The sequence below is a fragment of the Mobula hypostoma genome, chromosome 4 (genome assembly GCF_963921235.1).
Source record: "Mobula hypostoma chromosome 4, sMobHyp1.1, whole genome shotgun sequence".
NCBI lineage: Eukaryota > Metazoa > Chordata > Chondrichthyes > Myliobatiformes > Myliobatidae > Mobula > Mobula hypostoma.
In genome coordinates, this window is record NC_086100.1 from 198,982,882 (window position 1) to 199,003,686 (window position 20,805).

Below are 20,805 nucleotides of genomic sequence, written 5' to 3' on the forward strand. Positions count from 1 at the left end.
TACCCCGTACTGACAGACACAGGCTCCCACCACCCACAGGCCCACCTGTACCCCGTACTGAGAGAGACAGGCTCCCACCACCCACAGACCCACCTGTACCCCGTACTGACAGACACAGGCTCCCACCACCCACAGACCCACCTGTACCCCGTACTGAGAGACACAGGCTCCCACCACCCACAGACCCACCCATACCCCATACTGAGAGAGACAGGCTCCCACCACCCACAGACCCACCTGTACCCCGTACTGAGAGAGACAGGCTCCCACCACCCACAGACCCACCTGTACCCCGTACTGAGAGAGACAGGCTCCCACCACCCACAGACCCACCTGTACTCCGAACTGAGAGAGACAGGCTCCCACCACCCACAGACCCACCTGTACCCCGTACTGACAGAGACAGGCTCCCACCACCCACAGACCCACCTGTACCCCGTACTGACAGAGACAGGCTCCCACCACCCACAGACCCACCTGTACCCCGTACTGACAGACACAGGCTCCCACCACCCACAGACCCACCTGTACCCCGTACTGACAGACACAGGCTCCCACCACCCACAGACCCACCCGTACCCCATACTGAGAGAGACAGGCTCCCACCACCCACAGACCCACCCGTACCCCGTACTGAGAGAGACAGGCTCCCACCACCCACAGACCCACCTGTACCCCGTACTGAGAGAGACAGGCTCCCACCACCCACAGACCCACCTGTACCCCGTACTGACAGAGACAGGCTCCCACCACCCACAGACCCACCTGTACCCCATACTGACAGACACAGGCTCCCACCACCCACAGACCCACCTGTACCCCGTACTGAGAGACACAGGCTCCCACCACCCACAGACCCACCCATACCCCATACTGAGAGAGACAGGCTCCCACCACCCACAGACTCACCTGTACCCCGTACTGACAGACACAGGCTCCCACCACCCACAGTGCCCCAAACTGCACCTGCTCTGATGTCTGACTCACGTTTCAAATATTACGCGCAACGATTCTTCGGTGATGCGAGTGGTCACATTTCCAATCCAGACCGGAAAGAGTTTGCTGGCAAAAGACAAGTTTTCTGCTGTTAGAGGCAGAGGTGACGTAGAGACGACTCCACACAGGGTCAGTACACACCAAGCACAGCCCGACAGTCCTCCCGGGTTCTCTGCCTCACATGCAGCCCCTGGCTCCCAATGTCCCGAGCTCTGGATTCCCACCCTGGTCCCAGCACGCAGGAAGCTCAGCAGCACCTCTACTTCCTGAGCAGGCCAGGGAAATTCCGTTATGTCCCCTTTGACCAGACGCATCTCGGCTCGGTATGGCACAACTGCTCTGCCCGTGACGGCAGGAAACCGCAGAGAGCTGTGGACACAGCTAAGCACATCACGGAAACCTGTGTTCCCTCCACGGAGTCTTGTCCGACTTCCAGCTGCCTCAGTAAAGCAGCCAGTAAAATCAAAGACCCCACCCACACCGAACATCCTCTCTTCTCCCTCTCCCATTAGGGGGAAGATACAAAAGTCTGAAAAGCACGTACCGTCGGGCTCAAGTACAGCTTCTACCCCACTGTGATAAGACTACAGTCCTAAGGCTGAAAAACTGGATTATTCACCCCACAATCTACCTTGTTATCCGCCTGCACTGCACTCCCTCTGTAACTGTAACACTTTATTCTGCATTGTTATTGTTTTCCCTTCAACTGCCTCAATGTGATGAATTGATCTGTGTGAACAGCATGCAAGACAAGATTTTCACTGTAACTCAGTAACCATGACAATAATAAACCAATTCAGCAAATTATGAAACCTCTCTTTCCTTGGAGTCCTGGTGCTAAATCTGATCTGGCAATTGTTCCTCCTGGCCACAAAGGGGATTTACTCTCTATAATAATAATAATAAGGCGGGGGGGGGGGGGTTCTCATTGAAGTCTATCAAAGAAAGAAGGGATGCAGAGAGGATGTTTCCTGCAGCGAGAGAGTCTAGGACCCGTGGACGCAGCCTCAGACCAGAAGGACATCACTTTAGAACCGAGATAAGGAGGAATTTCGTAAAGCAGAGGGCAATGAATCTGTGGAATTCCCTGACACAGACAGCTGTGGGGGTGAAGTCATTGGGTATATTTAAAGTGGCAGTTGGTAGGTTCTTGATTAGTAAGGGAATCAAAGGTAACAGGGAGAAGCCAGGAGAATGGAGTTGAGAGGGATAATAAATCAGCCATGAGGGCAGACTTGATGGGCTGAATGGCCTAATTCCGCTCCTACGTCTTATGGTTAAAGAAACAAGCGGAACAACTCATGACCTGAAGGTCCATTGATTACAGAGATAAAAAGCAAGGACACCACTGGAAAACTGCAGTGATGGGCTGATCTGGGCAAGAAGATGCAGGAATAATTGAGCAGTAATGTCACACACACTCGGATGGATGGGGGTGGGGAATGTCACACAGTTGGATGCATGGGGGTGGGGAATGTCACACACACTCGGATGGACGGAGTAGGGAATGTCACACACTCGGATGGATGGGGGTGGGGAATGTCACACACACTCGGATGGATGGGGGTGGGGGATGTCACACAGTGAGACGGATGGGGGGGTTGGGGAATGTCACAGTCAGAAGGACAGGGGTGGGGAATGTCACACAGTCGGATGGATGGGGGTGGGGAATGTCACACACAGTCGGACAGACGGGGTAGGGAATGTCACACAGTTGGACGGATGGGGGGATTGGGGAATGTCACAGTCAGAAGGACAGGGGTGGGGAATGTCACACAGTCGGATGGATGGGGGGTGGGGAATGTCACACACACTCGGATGGATGGGGGGTGGGGGATGTCACACAGTCGGATGAATGGGGGTGGGGAATGTCACACACTCGGATGGATGGGGTGGGGAATGTCACACACACTCGGATGGATGGGGGGTGGGGGATGTCACACAGTCGGATGGATGGGGGTGGGGAATATCACACAGTTGGATGGATGGGGGTGCGGGATGTCACACAGTCGGATGGATGGGGGGTGGGGATGTCACACACACTCGGATGGATGGGGGGTGGGGGATGTCACACAGTCGGATGGATGGGGGTGGGGAATGTCACACACAGTCGGATGGACGGGGGTGGGGAATGTCACACACAGTCGGATGGATGGGGGTGGGGGATGTCACACAGTCGGATGGACGGGGGGGGGGGAATGTCACACACAGTTGGATGGATGGGGGGTGGGGGATGTCACACAGTCGGATGGATGGGGGTGGGGGATGTCACACACAGTCGGATGGATGGGGGTGGGGTATGTCACACAGTCGGATGGACGGGGGTGGGGAATGTCACACAGTCGGATGGACGGGGGTGGGGGATGTCACACAGTCGGATGGACGGGGGGTGGGGAATGTCACACACAGTCGGATGGATGGGGGGTGGGGGATGTCACACAGTCGGATGGATGGGGGTGGGGGATGTCACACAGTCGGATGGACGGGGGGTGGGGGAAGTCACACAGTCGGATGGATGGGGGTGGGGTATGTCACACAGTCGGATGGATGGGGGTGGGGGATGTCACACACAGTCGGATGGACAGGGTGGGGGATGTCACAGTCGGATGGACGGGGGTGGGGAATGTCACACACAGTCGGATGGACGGGGTGGGGAATGTCACACACACTCGGATGGATGGGGGGGTGGGGATGTCACACAGTCGGATGGACAGGGTGGGGAATGTCACACAGTCGGATGGACAGGGTAGGGAATGTCACACACAGTCGGATGGACAGGGTGGGGAATGTCACACACACTAGGATGGACAGGGGGTGGGGAATGTCACACACACTCGGATGGATGGGGGATGTCACACAGTCGGATGGATGGGGGGTGGGGGATGTCACACACTCGGATGGATGGGGGGTAGGGAATGTCACACACACTCGGATGGACGGGGGCTGGGGAATGTCACACACACTCGGATGGATGGGGGGTGGGGGATGTCACACACTCGGATGGACGGGGGGTAGGGAATGTCACACACACTCGGATGGACGGGGGTGGGGGATGTCACACACAGTCGGATGGATGGGGGGTGGGGGATGTCACACACTCGGATGGATGGGGGGTGGGGAATGTCACACACACTCGGATGGACGGGGGGCGGGGGATGTCACACACAGTCGGATGGATGGGGGGTGGGGTATGTCACACACAGTCGGATGGATGGGGGTGGGGAATGTCACACACCCTCGGATGGATGGGGGGTGGGGAATGTCACACAGTCGGATGGATGGGGGTGGGGAATGTCACACACACTCGGATGGACGGGGGGTGGGGAATGTCACACACACTCGGATGGACGGGGGTAGGGGATGTCACACAGTCGGATGGACAGGGTGGGGGATGTCACACACTCGGATGGTTGGGGGGTGGGGAATGTCACACATAGTCGGATTGACAAGGTGGGGAATGTCACACACACTCGGATGGACAGGGTGGGGAATGTCACACAGTCGGATGGATGGGGGGTGGGGAATGTCACACAGTCAGATGGACTGGGTGGGGAATGTCACACAGTCGGATGGACGGGGGGTGGGGAATGTCACAGTCGGATGGACGGGGTGGGGAATGTCACACACACTCGGATGGACAGGGTGGGGAATGTCACACAGTCGGATGGATGGGGGGTGGGGAATGTCACACAGTCAGATGGACAGGGTGGGGAATGTCACACAGTCGGATGGACGGGGGGTGGGGAATGTCACACACAGTCGGATGGACGGGGTGGGGAATGTCACACACACTCGGATGGATGGGGGGGTGGGGATGTCACACAGTCGGATGGACAGGGTGGGGAATGTCACACAGTCGGATGGACAGGGTAGGGAATGTCACACACAGTCGGATGGACAGGGTGGGGAATGTCACACAGTCGGATGGACGGGGGGTGGGGAATGTCACACACACTCGGATGGACAGGGGTGGGGAATGTCACACACACTCGGTTGGACGGGGGGTGGGGAATGTCACACACACTCGGATGGATGGGGGGTGATGGGAATGTCACACACACTCGGATGGACGGGGGCGGGGGATGTCACACACAGTCGGATGGATGGGGGGTGGGGAATGTCACACACAGTCGGATGGATGGGGGTGGGGAATGTCACACACCCTCGGATGGATGGGGGGTGGGGAATGTCACACAGTCGGATGGATGGGGGTGGGGAATGTCACACACACTCGGATGGACGGGGGGTGGGGAATGTCACACACACTCGGATGGACGGGGGTGGGGGATGTCACACAGTCGGATGGACAGGGTGGGGGATGTCACACACTCGGATGGTTGGGGGGTGGGGAATGTCACACATAGTCGGATTGACAAGGTGGGGAATGTCACACACACTCGGATGGACAGGGTGGGGAATGTCACACAGTCGGATGGATGGGGGGTGGGGAATGTCACACAGTCAGATGGACTGGGTGGGGAATGTCACACAGTCGGATGGACGGGGGGTGGGGAATGTCACACACAGTCGGATGGACGGGGTGGGGAATGTCACACACACTCGGATGGACAGGGTGGGGAATGTCACACAGTCGGATGGATGGGGGGTGGGGAATGTCACACAGTCAGATGGACAGGGTGGGGAATGTCACACAGTCGGATGGACGGGGGGTGGGGAATGTCACACACAGTCGGATGGACGGGGTGGGGAATGTCACACACACTCGGATGGATGGGGGGGTGGGGATGTCACACAGTCGGATGGACAGGGTGGGGAATGTCACACAGTCGGATGGACAGGGTTGGGAATGTCACACACAGTCGGATGGACAGGGTGGGGAATGTCACACACACTAGGATGGACAGGGTGGGGAATGTCACACAGTCAGATGGACGGGGGGTGGGGAATGTCACACACACTCGGATGGACGGGGGTGGGGAATGTCACACACACTCGGTTGGACGGGGGGTGGGGAATGTCACACACACTCGGATGGATGGGGGGTGGGAGATGTCACACACACTCGGATGGGGGGTGGGGGATGTCACACAGTCGGATGGACAGGGTGGGGAATATCACACACACTCGGATGGATGGGGGTGGGGAATGTCACACACTCGGATGGACGGGGGGGTGGGGAATGTCACACACACTCGGATGGATGGGGGGTGGGGAATGTCACACACACTCGGATGGATGGGGGGTGGGGGATGTCACACAGTCGGATGGATGGGGGGTGGGGAATGTCACACAGTCGGATGGACAGGGTGGGGAATGTCACACAGTCGGATGGATGGGGGGTGGGGAATGTCACACAGTCAGATGGACGGGGGGTGGGGAATGTCACACACACTCAGATGGATGGGGGGTGGGGGATGTCACACAGTCGGATGGACGGGGTGGGGAATGTGTCACACACAGTCGGATGGATGGGGGGTGGGGAATGTCACACAGTCGGATGGACGGGGGTGGGGAATGTCACACACACTCAGATGGATGGGGGGTGGGGGATGTCACACAGTCGGATGGACAGGGTAGGGAATGTCACACACAGTCGGATGGACAGGGTGGGGAATGTCACACACACTCGGATGGATGGGGGTGGGGAATGTCACACACACTCGGATGGATGGGGGGTGGGGAATGTCACACACACTCGGATGGATGGGGGGTGGGGGATGTCACACAGTCGGATGGATGGGGGGTGGGGAATGTCACACAGTCGGATGGACAGGGTGGGGAATGTCACACAGTCGGATGGATGGGGGGTGGGGAATGTCACACAGTCAGATGGACGGGGGGTGGGGAATGTCACACACACTCAGATGGATGGGGGGTGGGGGATGTCACACAGTCGGATGGACGGGGTGGGGAATGTCACACAGTCGGATGGACAGGGTGGGGAATGTCACACAGTCGGATGGATGGGGGGTGGGGAATGTCACACAGTCGGACAGGGTGGGGAATGTCACACAGTCGGATGGACGGGGGGTGGGGAATGTCACACACAGTCGGATGGACGGGGTGGGGAATGTCACACACACTCGGATGGAGGGGGGGGTGGGGATGTCACACAGTCGGATGGACAGGGTGGGGAATGTCACACAGTCGGATGGACAGGGTAGGGAATGTCACACACAGTCGGATGGACAGGGTGGGGAATGTCACACACACTAGGATGGACAGGGTGGGGAATGTCACACAGTCAGATGGACGGGGGGTGGGGAATGTCACACACACTCGGATGGACGGGGGTGGGGAATGTCACACACACTCGGTTGGACGGGGGGTGGGGAATGTCACACACACTCGGATGGATGGGGGGTGGGAGATGTCACACACACTCGGATGGGGGGTGGGGGATGTCACACAGTCGGATGGACAGGGTGGGGAATATCACACACACTCGGATGGATGGGGGTGGGGAATGTCACACACTCGGATGGACGGGGGGGTGGGGAATGTCACACACACTCGGATGGATGGGGGGTGGGGAATGTCACACACACTCGGATGGATGGGGGGTGGGGGATGTCACACAGTCGGATGGATGGGGGGTGGGGAATGTCACACAGTCGGATGGACAGGGTGGGGAATGTCACACAGTCGGATGGATGGGGGGTGGGGAATGTCACACAGTCAGATGGACGGGGGGTGGGGAATGTCACACACACTCAGATGGATGGGGGGTGGGGGATGTCACACAGTCGGATGGACGGGGTGGGGAATGTCACACAGTCGGATGGATGGGGGGTGGGGAATGTCACACAGTCGGATGGACGGGGGTGGGGAATGTCACACACACTCAGATGGATGGGGGGTGGGGGATGTCACACAGTCGGATGGACAGGGTAGGGAATGTCACACACAGTCGGATGGACAGGGTGGGGAATGTCACACACACTCGGATGGATGGGGGTGGGGAATGTCACACACACTCGGATGGATGGGGGGTGGGGAATGTCACACACACTCGGATGGATGGGGGGTGGGGGATGTCACACAGTCGGATGGATGGGGGGTGGGGAATGTCACACAGTCGGATGGACAGGGTGGGGAATGTCACACAGTCGGATGGATGGGGGGTGGGGAATGTCACACAGTCAGATGGACGGGGGGTGGGGAATGTCACACACACTCAGATGGATGGGGGGTGGGGGATGTCACACAGTCGGATGGACGGGGTGGGGAATGTCACACAGTCGGATGGACAGGGTGGGGAATGTCACACAGTCGGATGGATGGGGGGTGGGGAATGTCACACAGTCGGACAGGGTGGGGAATGTCACACAGTCGGATGGACGGGGGGTGGGGAATCACACAGTCGGATGGATGGGGGGTGGGGAATGTCACACAGTCGGATGGACGGGGGTGGGGAATGTCACACACACTCAGATGGATGGGGGGTGGGGGATGTCACACAGTCGGATGGACAGGGTAGGGAATGTCACACACAGTCGGATGGACAGGGTGGGGAATGTCACACACACTAGGATGGACAGGGTGGGGAATGTCACACAGTCGGATGGACGGGGGGTGGGGAATTTCACACACACTCGGATGGACGGGGGGTGGGGAATGTCACACACACTCGGATGGATGGGGGGTGGGGAATGTCACACACACACACACTCGGATGGATGGGGGGGTGGGGGATGTCACACAGTCGGATGGACAGGGTGGGGAATGTCACACAGATGGAGGAGGGTGGGGAATGTCACACACACTCGGATGGAGGGGGTGGGAATGTCACACACTGGATGGATGGGGGTGGGGAATGTCACACACACTCGGATGGATGGGGGGTGGGGGATGTCACACAGTCGGATGGACAGGGTGGGGAATGTCACACACACTAGGATGGACAGGGTGGGGAATGTCACACAGTCGGATGGACGGGGGGTGGGGAATTTCACACACACTCGGATGGACGGGGGGTGGGGAATGTCACACACACTCGGATGGATGGGGGGTGGGGAATGTCACACACACTCGGATGGATGGGGGGTGGGGGATGTCACACAGTCGGATGGACAGGGTGGGGAATGTCACACAGTCGGATGGATGGGGGGTGGGGAATGTCACACAGTCGGATGGACAGGGTGGGGAATGTCACACACACTCGGATGGATGGGGGGTGGGGAATGTCACACACTCGGATGGACGGGGGGGTGGGGAATGTCACACACACTCGGATGGACAGGGTGGGGAATGTCACACAGTCGAATGGATGGGGGGTGGGGAATGTCACACACAGTCGGATGGACAGGGGTGGGAATGTCACACACAGTCGGATGGACGGGGGGTGGGGAATGTCACACACACTCGGATGGACAGGGTGGGGAATGTCACACACACTCGGATGGATGGGGGGTGGGGGATGTCACACAGTCGGATGGACAGGGTGGGGAATGTCACACAGTCGGATGGATGGGGGTGGGGAATGTCACACACACTAGGATGGACAGGGTGGGGAATGTCACACAGTCGGATGGACGGGGGGTGGGGAATGTCACACACACTTGAATGGACGGGGGGTGGGGAATGTCACACACACTCGGATGGATGGGGGGTGGGGAATGTCACACACACTCGGATGGATGGGGGTGGGGAATGTCACACAGTCGGATGGACGGGGGGTGGGGAATGTCACACACACTCGGATGGACGGCGGTGGGGAATGTCACACACAGTCGGATGGATGGGGGTGGGGAATGTCACACACACTCGGATGGATGGGGGGTGGGGGATGTCACACAGTCGGATGGACAGGGTAGGGAATGTCACACACAGTCGGATGGACAGGGTGGGGAATGTCACACACACTAGGATGGACAGGGTGGGGAATGTCACACAGTCGGATGGACGGGGGGGTGGGGAATTTCACACACACTCGGATGGACGGGGGGTGGGGAATGTCACACACACTCGGATGGATGGGGGGTGGGGAATGTCACACACAGTCGGATGGATGGGGGTGGGGAATGTCACACACACTCGGATGGATGGGGGGTGGGGAATGTCACACAGTCGGATGGATGGGGGTGGGGAATGTCACACAGTCGGATGGACAGGGTGGGGAATGTCACACACACTAGGATGGACAGGGTGGGGAATGTCACACAGTCGGATGGACGGGGGGTGGGGAATGTCACACACACTCGGATGGACGGGGGGTGGGGAATGTCACACACACTCGGATGGATGGGGGGTGGGGGATGTCACACAGTCGGATGGACAGGGTGGGGAATGTCACACAGTCGGATGGATGGGGGTGGGGAATGTCACACAGTCGGATGGACAGGGTGGGGAATGTCACACACACTCGGATGGATGGGGGGTGGGGGATGTCACAGTCGGATGGACAGGGTGGGGAATGTCACACACACTCGGATGGATGGGGGTGGGGAATGTCACACACTCGGATGGACGGGGGGGTGGGGAATGTCACACACACTCGGATGGATGGGGGGTGGGGAATGTCACACACACTCGGATGGATGGGGGGTGGGGGATGTCACACAGTCGGATGGACAGGGTGGGGAATGTCACACAGTCGGATGGACAGGGTGGGGAATGTCACACACACTAGGATGGACAGGGTGGGGAATGTCACACACACTTGGATGGACGGGGGGTGGGGGATGTCACAGTCGGATGGACAGGGTGGGGAATGTCACACACACTCGGATGGATGGGGGTGGGGAATGTCACACACTCGGATGGACGGGGGGGTGGGGAATGTCACACACACTCGGATGGATGGGGGGTGGGGAATGTCACACACACTCGGATGGATGGGGGGTGGGGGATGTCACACAGTCGGATGGACAGGGTGGGGAATGTCACACAGTCGGATGGACAGGGTGGGGAATGTCACACACACTCGGATGGACGGGGGGTGGGGAATGTCACACACACTCGGATGGACGGGGGGTGGGGAATGTCACACACACTCGGATGGACGGGGGGTGGGGAATGTCACACACACTCGGATGGACGGGGGGTGGGGGATGTCACACAGTCGGATGGACAGGGTGGGGAATGTCACACAGTCGGATGGACAGGGTAGGGAATGTCACACACAGTCGGATGGACGGGGTGGGGAATGTCACACACACTTGGATGGACGGGGGGTGGGGAATGTCACACACACTCGGATGGATGGGGGTGGGGAATGTCACACAGTCGGATGGACGGGGGGTGGGGAATGTCACACACACTCGGATGGATGGGGGTGGGGAATGTCACACACACTCGGATGGACAGGGTGGGGAATGTCACACACACTCGGATGGATGGGGGGTGGGGAATGTCACACAGTCGGATGGACGGGGGGTGGGGAATGTCACACAGTCGAATGGATGGGGGTGGGGAATGTCACACACTCGGATGGACGGGGGGTGGGGGATGTCACACAGTCGGATGGACAGGGTGGGGGATGTCACACAGTCGGATGGACAGGGTGGGGAATGTCACACACACTTGGATGGACGGGGGGTGGGGAATGTCACACAGTCGGATGGACGGGGGTGGGGGATGTCACACAGTCGGATGGACGGGGTGGGGAATGTCACACAGTCGGATGGACAGGGGGTGGGGGATGTCACACACACTCGGATGGACAGGGTGGGGAATGTCACACAGTCGAATGGATGGGGGTGGGGAATGTCACACACACTCGGATGGATGGGGGGTGGGGAATGTCACACAGTCGGATGGACAGGGTGGGGGATGTCACACAGTCGGATGGACAGGGTGGGGAATGTCACACAGTCGGATGGACAGGGTGGGGAATGTCACACACACTTGGATGGACGGGGGGTGGGGAATGTCACACACACTCGGATGGATGGGGGGTGGGGAATGTCACACAGTCGGATGGACGGGGGGTGGGGGATGTCACACACAGTCGGATGGACGGGGGTGGGGGATGTCACACAGTCGGATGGACGGGGTGGGGAATGTCACACAGTCGGATGGACAGGGTGGGGAATGTCACACACACTCGGATGGATGGGGGGTGGGGGATGTCACACAGTCGGATGGACAGGGTGGGGGATGTCACACAGTCGGATGGACAGGGTGGGGAATGTCACACACACTAGGATGGACAGGGTGGGGAATGTCACACACACTTGGATGGACGGGGGGTGGGGAATGTCACACACACTCGGATGGATGGGGGGTGGGGAATGTCACACAGTCGGATGGACAGGGTGGGGAATGTCACACACAGTCGGATGGACGGGGGGTGGGGAATGTCACACAGTCGGATGGACAGGGTGGGGGATGTCACACAGTCGGATGGACAGGGTGGGGAATGTCACACACACTAGGATGGACAGGGTGGGGAATGTCACACACACTTGGATGGACGGGGGGTGGGGAATGTCACACACACTAGGATGGACAGGGTGGGGAATGTCACACACACTCGGATGGACGGGGGGTGGGGAATGTCACACACACTCGGATGGATGGGGGGTGGGGAATGTCACACACTCGGATGGATGGGGGGTGGGGGATGTCACACAGTCGGATGGACAGGGTGGGGGATGTCACACAGTCGGATGGACAGGGTGGGGAATGTCACACACACTCGGATGGACGGGGTGGGGAATGTCACACACTCGGATGGACAGGGTGGGGAATGTCACACACACTTGGATGGACGGGGGGTGGGGAATGTCACACACACTCGGATGGATGGGGGTGGGGAATGTCACACACTCGGATGGACGGCGGTGGGGAATGTCACACAGTCGGATGGACAGGGTGGGGAATGTCACACACAGTCGGATGGACAGGGTGGGGAATGTCACACAGTCGGATGGACAGGGTGGGGAATGTCACACACTCGGATGGACGGCGGTGGGGGATGTCACACAGTCGAATGGATGGGGGTGGGGAATGTCACACACACTCGGATGGACGGGGGGTGGGGGATGTCACACAGTCGGATGGACGGGGTAGGGAATGTCACACACAGTCGGATGGACGGGGTGGGGAATGTCACACACACTTGGATGGACGGGGGGTGGGGAATGTCACACACACTCGGATGGATGGGGGTGGGGAATGTCACACAGTCGGATGGACGGGGGGTGGGGAATGTCACACACACTCGGATGGATGGGGGTGGGGAATGTCACACACACTCGGATGGACAGGGTGGGGAATGTCACACACACTCGGATGGATGGGGGGTGGGGAATGTCACACAGTCGGATGGACGGGGGGTGGGGAATGTCACACAGTCGAATGGATGGGGGTGGGGAATGTCACACACTCGGATGGACGGGGGGTGGGGGATGTCACACAGTCGGATGGACAGGGTGGGGGATGTCACACAGTCGGATGGACAGGGTGGGGAATGTCACACACACTTGGATGGACGGGGGGTGGGGAATGTCACACAGTCGGATGGACGGGGGTGGGGGATGTCACACAGTCGGATGGACGGGGTGGGGAATGTCACACAGTCGGATGGACAGGGGGTGGGGGATGTCACACACACTCGGATGGACAGGGTGGGGAATGTCACACAGTCGAATGGATGGGGGTGGGGAATGTCACACACACTCGGATGGATGGGGGGTGGGGAATGTCACACAGTCGGATGGACAGGGTGGGGGATGTCACACAGTCGGATGGACAGGGTGGGGAATGTCACACACACTTGGATGGACGGGGGGTGGGGAATGTCACACACACTCGGATGGATGGGGGGTGGGGAATGTCACACAGTCGGATGGACGGGGGGTGGGGGATGTCACACACAGTCGGATGGACGGGGGTGGGGGATGTCACACAGTCGGATGGACGGGGTGGGGAATGTCACACAGTCGGATGGACAGGGTGGGGAATGTCACACACACTCGGATGGATGGGGGGTGGGGGATGTCACACAGTCGGATGGACAGGGTGGGGGATGTCACACAGTCGGATGGACAGGGTGGGGAATGTCACACACACTAGGATGGACAGGGTGGGGAATGTCACACACACTTGGATGGACGGGGGGTGGGGAATGTCACACACACTCGGATGGATGGGGGGTGGGGAATGTCACACAGTCGGATGGACAGGGTGGGGAATGTCACACACAGTCGGATGGACGGGGGGTGGGGAATGTCACACAGTCGGATGGACAGGGTGGGGGATGTCACACAGTCGGATGGACAGGGTGGGGAATGTCACACACACTAGGATGGACAGGGTGGGGAATGTCACACACACTTGGATGGACGGGGGTGGGGAATGTCACACACACTAGGATGGACAGGGTGGGGAATGTCACACACACTTGGATGGACGGGGGGTGGGGAATGTCACACACACTCGGATGGATGGGGGGTGGGGAATGTCACACACTCGGATGGATGGGGGGTGGGGGATGTCACACAGTCGGATGGACAGGGTGGGGGATGTCACACAGTCGGATGGACAGGGTGGGGAATGTCACACACACTCGGATGGACGGGGTGGGGAATGTCACACACTCGGATGGACAGGGTGGGGAATGTCACACACACTTGGATGGACGGGGGGTGGGGAATGTCACACACACTCGGATGGATGGGGGTGGGGAATGTCACACACTCGGATGGACGGCGGTGGGGAATGTCACACAGTCGGATGGACAGGGTGGGGAATGTCACACACAGTCGGATGGACAGGGTGGGGAATGTCACACAGTCGGATGGACAGGGTGGGGAATGTCACACACTCGGATGGACGGCGGTGGGGGATGTCACACAGTCGAATGGATGGGGGTGGGGAATGTCACACACACTCGGATGGACGGGGGGTGGGGGATGTCACACAGTCGGATGGACGGGGGGTGGGGGATGTCACACACAGTCGGATGGACGGGGGGTGGGGGATGTCACACACAGTCGGATGGACGGGGGTGGGGAATGTCACACACTCGGATGGACGGGGTGGGGAATGTCACACAGTCGGATGGACAGGGTGGGGAATGTCACACACTCGGATGGACGGCGGTGGGGGATGTCACACAGTCGAATGGATGGGGGTGGGGAATGTCACACACACTCGGATGGACGGGGGGTGGGGGATGTCACACAGTCGGATGGACGGGGGGTGGGGGATGTCACACACAGTCGGATGGACGGGGGGTGGGGGATGTCACACACAGTCGGATGGACGGGGGTGGGGAATGTCACACACTCGGATGGACGGGGGGTGGGGGATGTCACACACAGTCGGATGGACGGGGGGTGGGGGATGTCACACACAGTCGGATGGACGGGGGTGGGGGATGTCACACAGTCGAATGGACGGGGGTGGGGGATGTCACACAGTCGGATGGACAGGGTGGGGAATGTCACACAGTCGAATGGATGGGGGTGGGGGATGTCACACAGTCGGATGGACAGGGTGGGGAATGTCACACAGTCGAATGGATGGGGGTGGGGGATGTCACACAGTCGGATGGACAGGGTGGGGAATGTCACACACAGTCGGATGGACAGGGTGGGGAATGTCACACACTCGGATGGATGGGGGTGGGGAATGTCACACAGTCGGATGGACGGGGCACTGAGATCCTCCAGCATGTTGATGTGTGTTGCACATGTGACTAGACCTTCAGTAGTGAGTCTCCCCTCTACAAACATTCTGTAAATACAAAGAACCACACTGCATGCTCCGTTGATGTTATAACCCCACACAGTGGCGGCTTCCCTTTCCTGAAGAGCACTCACCGTGGCTGCTGTGCTGGCACGGAAACCACAGGTTTATGTTTTTGCTGGTTTGAATGTTTCTTCACACGTACAAAGTCCTTATCGTCTCCGTTGGCTATGGATATGCTTGAGTTTATATGGCTATTTCGAGGTTTCTGAGCTGTGGTAAGGATAGAAGAGGTCAGATAGGGGAGAAACTGGCTGTATCACCAAAGTTGGTCATAGAGTCAAAGAACACTTCAGCACAGAAACAGGCCTTTCGGCCCACCTAGTGCATGCTCAACCCCATTGATCTGCAGCTGGACCATACACCCCAAACCCTTCCCGTCCACGAACTTATCCCAACTTCTCTTCATTGTTGAAATCAAACCTGCGGCCATCACTTCCACTAGAAGTTCGTTCCACACTCTCACCATCCTCTGAGTGAAGTAGTTGCCCCCAAAACTTCCCTTTAAATATTACAACTTCATGTATGTAGAAAAGAGTACAGCACGGGGTATGCCCTTGAACCTAATCAAAGATCAATCTGACCCCTCCCTCCTGCGAAGTCCTCCACTCTTCAAACAATCATGTACCTATCTAAGAGTCTCTTCAATGCCCCTAATGTATCTTCCTCTACCATCACCCCGGCAGTACGTTCTACACACCCACCATTCTCTGTTTAAAGAACTTAATTCTGACATCCCTCCTATATTTTCCTCCAATCACGTTAAAATTATGCCCCCCGGTATAAGCCATTGATGCGCCTGGGAATATTTTAATTCAGTTGGTGTTTCGTTACTCTTGTATCTTAGTGACTTGCTGTCATTATTGTACTGTTGTAGCACTTGTAATGGCTCATTAAGGTTGTCATAGCTGGAGGAGGTCGTGGTGATAAGCTCCCACTACCTATTAGATGCTCCGTATGGTGTGCGTCTCTGACAACAAAGTCCAGCTCCTGGCCTTCACGTGTGGCGTAGCTACTAAGCCTGATGGAACCGTTTCTACTGACAGGATTAGGGTCAACAGCTGGTCACTGGTGCCTTAAAATCAGTCGCTTCAGGCAGGTGGGGTTTGTCAGCTGTGGTTGGCAGCTCATCTAGGAAAAGGAAAACTCCTGTCTAGAAATTCCACTGCCTTGTGGCTATACCCACTCATGGGGAAAAACTCTGAGAAAACACCTCAAGGAAAAATCTGGAACTGGAGTCCTTAAATCAGTCCTAATCCCGCAATGTCACTGGTGCCAAACTGCATCAGTCTCTGCCGTTCCTCTGGATTCATCAGCTGCGTGGAGAGGGAGAGCCTGCTACCTGGGCAACAGCTTGTTCTCTATGTCGTACTGTCCTGGCTTGTGTATCACATAGACAGCTGGGATGCAATATCCATGGCTGATCCCAGCCAACAGAGGGCCTCAAGTAACAAACTCAGGTTGGTGAAAACACAACAGGAAGAGCATGCAAACTCCACACAGTCGGTGCCAGGGACAGGTCTGAACCCACGCCTCAGGAGCTGTGAGGGAGAGGCACCTTTTAATTTTGCGATACAGCACGGTAAAAGGCCTTTCCAGCCCAACGAGCCCGCACTGCCCGATTGCACCCATGTGACCAATTAATCTACTAACCCGTGGGAGGAAACTGGAGGAAACCCTTGCAGTTGCAGAGAAAACGTACAGACAGCAGTGGGAGCTGAACCTGGATCATTGGCACCGTAGGGCGATGTGCAAACCGCGACCCGACCTGTGCCGGCCCACTCCCGCTGTGCAGTCCTCTCGGATTCGGGGGGAGGAGAGAGATGAGACTAGCTTTGTCACATTAAAACACTGAAACATAGTGAATAGTGTCGGTTGCATCAATGATCAACACACACTGAGGATGTGCTGGGGATGGGGACGGCCCGCAACTTCCGGGCCCAACTAGCATACCCACAACTTACTAACCATTACCCATCCCTGGAATGTGGGAGGAAACCAGAGCACCTGGAGGAAACCCACGAGTACAAAGAATCCTTACAGACAGCAGTGACGATGGCTGGAACGCCGAGCGGCGACAGAGAGGGCAGCACTCACCTGAGGAAGATAATGCTTCCAGTGCCTGATCCCAGTTTCCGTGGATCTTCAGAGTCTCTTCACACTGCTGCTGTGTAAAACCTCGCTCCTGCAATCACACACAACAGATTTCCCCAGTCGCCATCTCTGTGACTCCCTCGTCCTCCCACTGATGGCACTTACCCTGCGACCATGACAGGTGCTACACTTGCCGCACACCTCCTCCCTCACAGTCTTTCCAGGTGAGGCGGCACCTCACCTGTGAGTCTACAGTATCCAGTTCTCCTAGTGCGGCCTCATCCACAGCAGTGAGACACGACAGAAACTGGGGGATTGTTCTGTCTACCGCAAAAGGCAGGATCTCCCGGCAGCCACCCATTTCAAATTGACCTCCCTTTCCCATTCTGATGTGTCAGTCATGGTCTCCTCTACTGCCACAGTGAGGCCACCTCAAGCTTGAGGAGAAACACCTCATATTCCGTCTGGGTAGTCTCCAACCTGACAGTATGAATATTGATTTCTCTAATTTCTGGTTATTTCTACCCCCTCTCTCCTTTTCCATTTCCCCATTCTGGTTCCCTCTTACCCCATCAACCCCCTCCTGTTTCCATTTCTCGCATGATCCAATTAGATTCCTTTGTCTTCAGTCCTTTACCCCTCCACCTTCTTACATAACCACCCCTTCCCCAGCTTCTCCCCCACCTGCTCTCACCTATCACCTGCCAGCTACCACCCCCACTTTATTCCAGTGTTGGGGGTGGGGGAAGGGTGAACGCATCCCACTGCATGGACTGTACCCAAACACCCCCACATTCTAGTCTTTCAATAACAAAAACCCCACGACTCACAGGGCTTCCCCCCAATACTCACCATCAGGAGTTTAGTCTGTACTTGATGTAATTCAAATTCTGCGTCTTTGCAGGAACTATCAATTCTCAGCACCTGCTGAAATGCCTGAATGGCCTCTGTATATCTCTGTGGGGGAAAGGACACACCAGGTTACACAGACAGGGACCTCTGGGACTCTCTGTGGGGGAAAGGACAGACCAGGTTACACAGACAGAGACCTCTGGGACTCTCTGTGGGGGAAAGGACACACCAGGTTACACAGGCAGAGACCTCTGGGACTCTCTGTGGGGGAAAGGACACACCAGGTTACACAGGCAGAGACCTCTGGGACTCTCTGTGGGGGAAAAGGACAGACCAGGTTACACAGACAGGGACCTCTGGGACTCTCTGTGGGGGAAAGGACAGACCAGGTTACACAGACAGGGACCTCTGGGACTCTCTGTGGGGGAAAGGACACACCAGGTTACACAGACAGAGACCTCTGGGACTCTCTGTGGGGGAAAGGACACACCAGGTTACACAGACAGAGACCTCTGGGACTCTCTGTGGGGGAAAAGGACAGACCAGGTTACACAGACAGGGACCTCTGGGACTCTCTGTGGGGGAAAGGACAGACCAGGTTACACAGACAGGGACCTCTGGGACTCTCTGTGGGGGAAAGGACAGACCAGGTTACACAGACAGAGACCTCTGGGACTCTCTGTGGGGGAAAGGACACACCAGGTTACACAGACAGAGACCTCTGGGACTCTCTGTGGGGGAAAAGGACAGACCAGGTTACACAGACAGGGACCTCTGGGACTCTCTGTGGGGGAAAGGACAGACCAGGTTACACAGACAGGGACCTCTGGGACTCTCTGTGGGGGAAAGGACACACCAGGTTACACAGACAGAGACCTCTGGGACTCTCCGTGGGGGAAAGGACACACTAGGTTACACAGACAGAGACCTCTGGGACTCTCTGTGGGGGGAAAGGACAGACCAGGTTACACAGACAGAGTTTTCTCATCTCTCTGCATGGAGAAAGGATAGACCAGGGGTCTGTGTTGGGACCACTTTTGTTTATGTTATACGTCTACGATTTGGGTGATGAAGTTGATGGCTTTGTGGCCAAGTTTGCAGACACTACAAAGATAGGTGGGGGGGGGATGGGTAGTGAGGAAGCTGAGAGGCTGCAGAAGGACTTAGACAGGTGAGGAGAATGGGCTAAAAGGTGGCCAACAGAATACATGTCGGGCAGCGTACGATCATGCACTTTGGTAGAAGGAACAAAAGCACAGAATGTCTTGTAAAAGGGAAGAAAATTCAAAAATCTGAGGTGCAAAGGGACTTGTGCAGGATTCCCTAAAGGTTAATTTGCATGTGAGGGAGGCAAATGTAATGTTAGCATTCATTTCAAGGAGACTAGAATATGAAAGCAAGGGGAACATAAGGAGAAACCTTTTCACTCAGAGGGTCATGAGTGTGTAGAACAAGCTGCCAGAGCAAGTGGTACACGTGAACTCGAGTTCAACGTTTAAGTGTAGTTCGGATAAGTACATGGATGGTAGGGGTCCCAGTCAAAGGTAGTAGGCATTTTAAATGGGTTGGCATGGACTAGATGGGCTGAAGGCCTGTTTTAGTGCTGTACTTTTCTACGACTCTAGGGAAGTAAAACTGAGGCTGTATAAGATACTGGCAAGGCCTCACTGAGTATTGTGAGCAGTTTTAGGCCCCTTATTTAAGAAAAGGTGTGCTGATATTGGAGAGAGTTCAGAGAAAGTTCACGACAATGATTCTGGGAATGAAAGGCTTATCATATGAGCAGCGATTGAAGGTTCTAGGCCTGTACTAACTGGAATTTTGAAGAATGAGGGAGAGAAATCACATTAAAACCGATTGAATGTTGAAGGGCCCAGACAGAGTAGATGTGAAAAGGACATTTCCTTTGGTGGGGGGGGGGGGGGTCTAGGACCAGAGGGTACAGCCTCAAAACAGAGGAAAGTCCAGTTAGAATGGAGATGAAGAGGAACTTCTTTAGCCAAAGGAGTGGGAATCTGTGGAATTCATTGCCACAGGCAGCTGTGGAAGCCAACTCACTAGGTGAATTTACAGTGGAGGTTGATAGATTTTTGATTAGTCATGGCGTAAAGGTTACATACAGGAAGAAGGCAGGATAATGGAGGTTGAAAGGGAAATGGACTAGCCATGTTGAAATGGCAGAGGAGACTCAATGGGCCGAATGGC

The 20,805-nt window shown here is 56.9% G+C and overlaps 1 protein-coding gene and 1 long non-coding RNA gene across 6 annotated transcripts in view; one reads left to right on the forward strand and one right to left on the reverse strand.

Moving 5' to 3' along the window:
• LOC134345880 (uncharacterized) overlaps positions 1-20,805 on the forward strand; it is a 69,420-nt gene that overhangs the window by 12,727 nt on the left and 35,888 nt on the right. The gene's annotated exons all lie outside the window — the stretch shown is intronic.
• Positions 1-20,805, reverse strand: part of LOC134345878 (tetratricopeptide repeat protein 31-like) — a 75,170-nt gene that overhangs the window by 7,137 nt on the left and 47,228 nt on the right. For all 5 annotated transcript variants that reach the window (XM_063047201.1, XM_063047200.1, XM_063047199.1 and 2 more), the window contains exons 12-15: positions 18,601-18,705; positions 17,752-17,839; positions 15,729-15,867; positions 988-1,062 (exon numbers count right to left, since the gene is read on the reverse strand). In XM_063047201.1, coding sequence (XP_062903271.1) covers positions 988-1,062; positions 15,729-15,867; positions 17,752-17,839; positions 18,601-18,705 — 407 coding nt within the window. The remainder of the gene's footprint in view (positions 1-987; positions 1,063-15,728; positions 15,868-17,751; positions 17,840-18,600; positions 18,706-20,805) is intronic.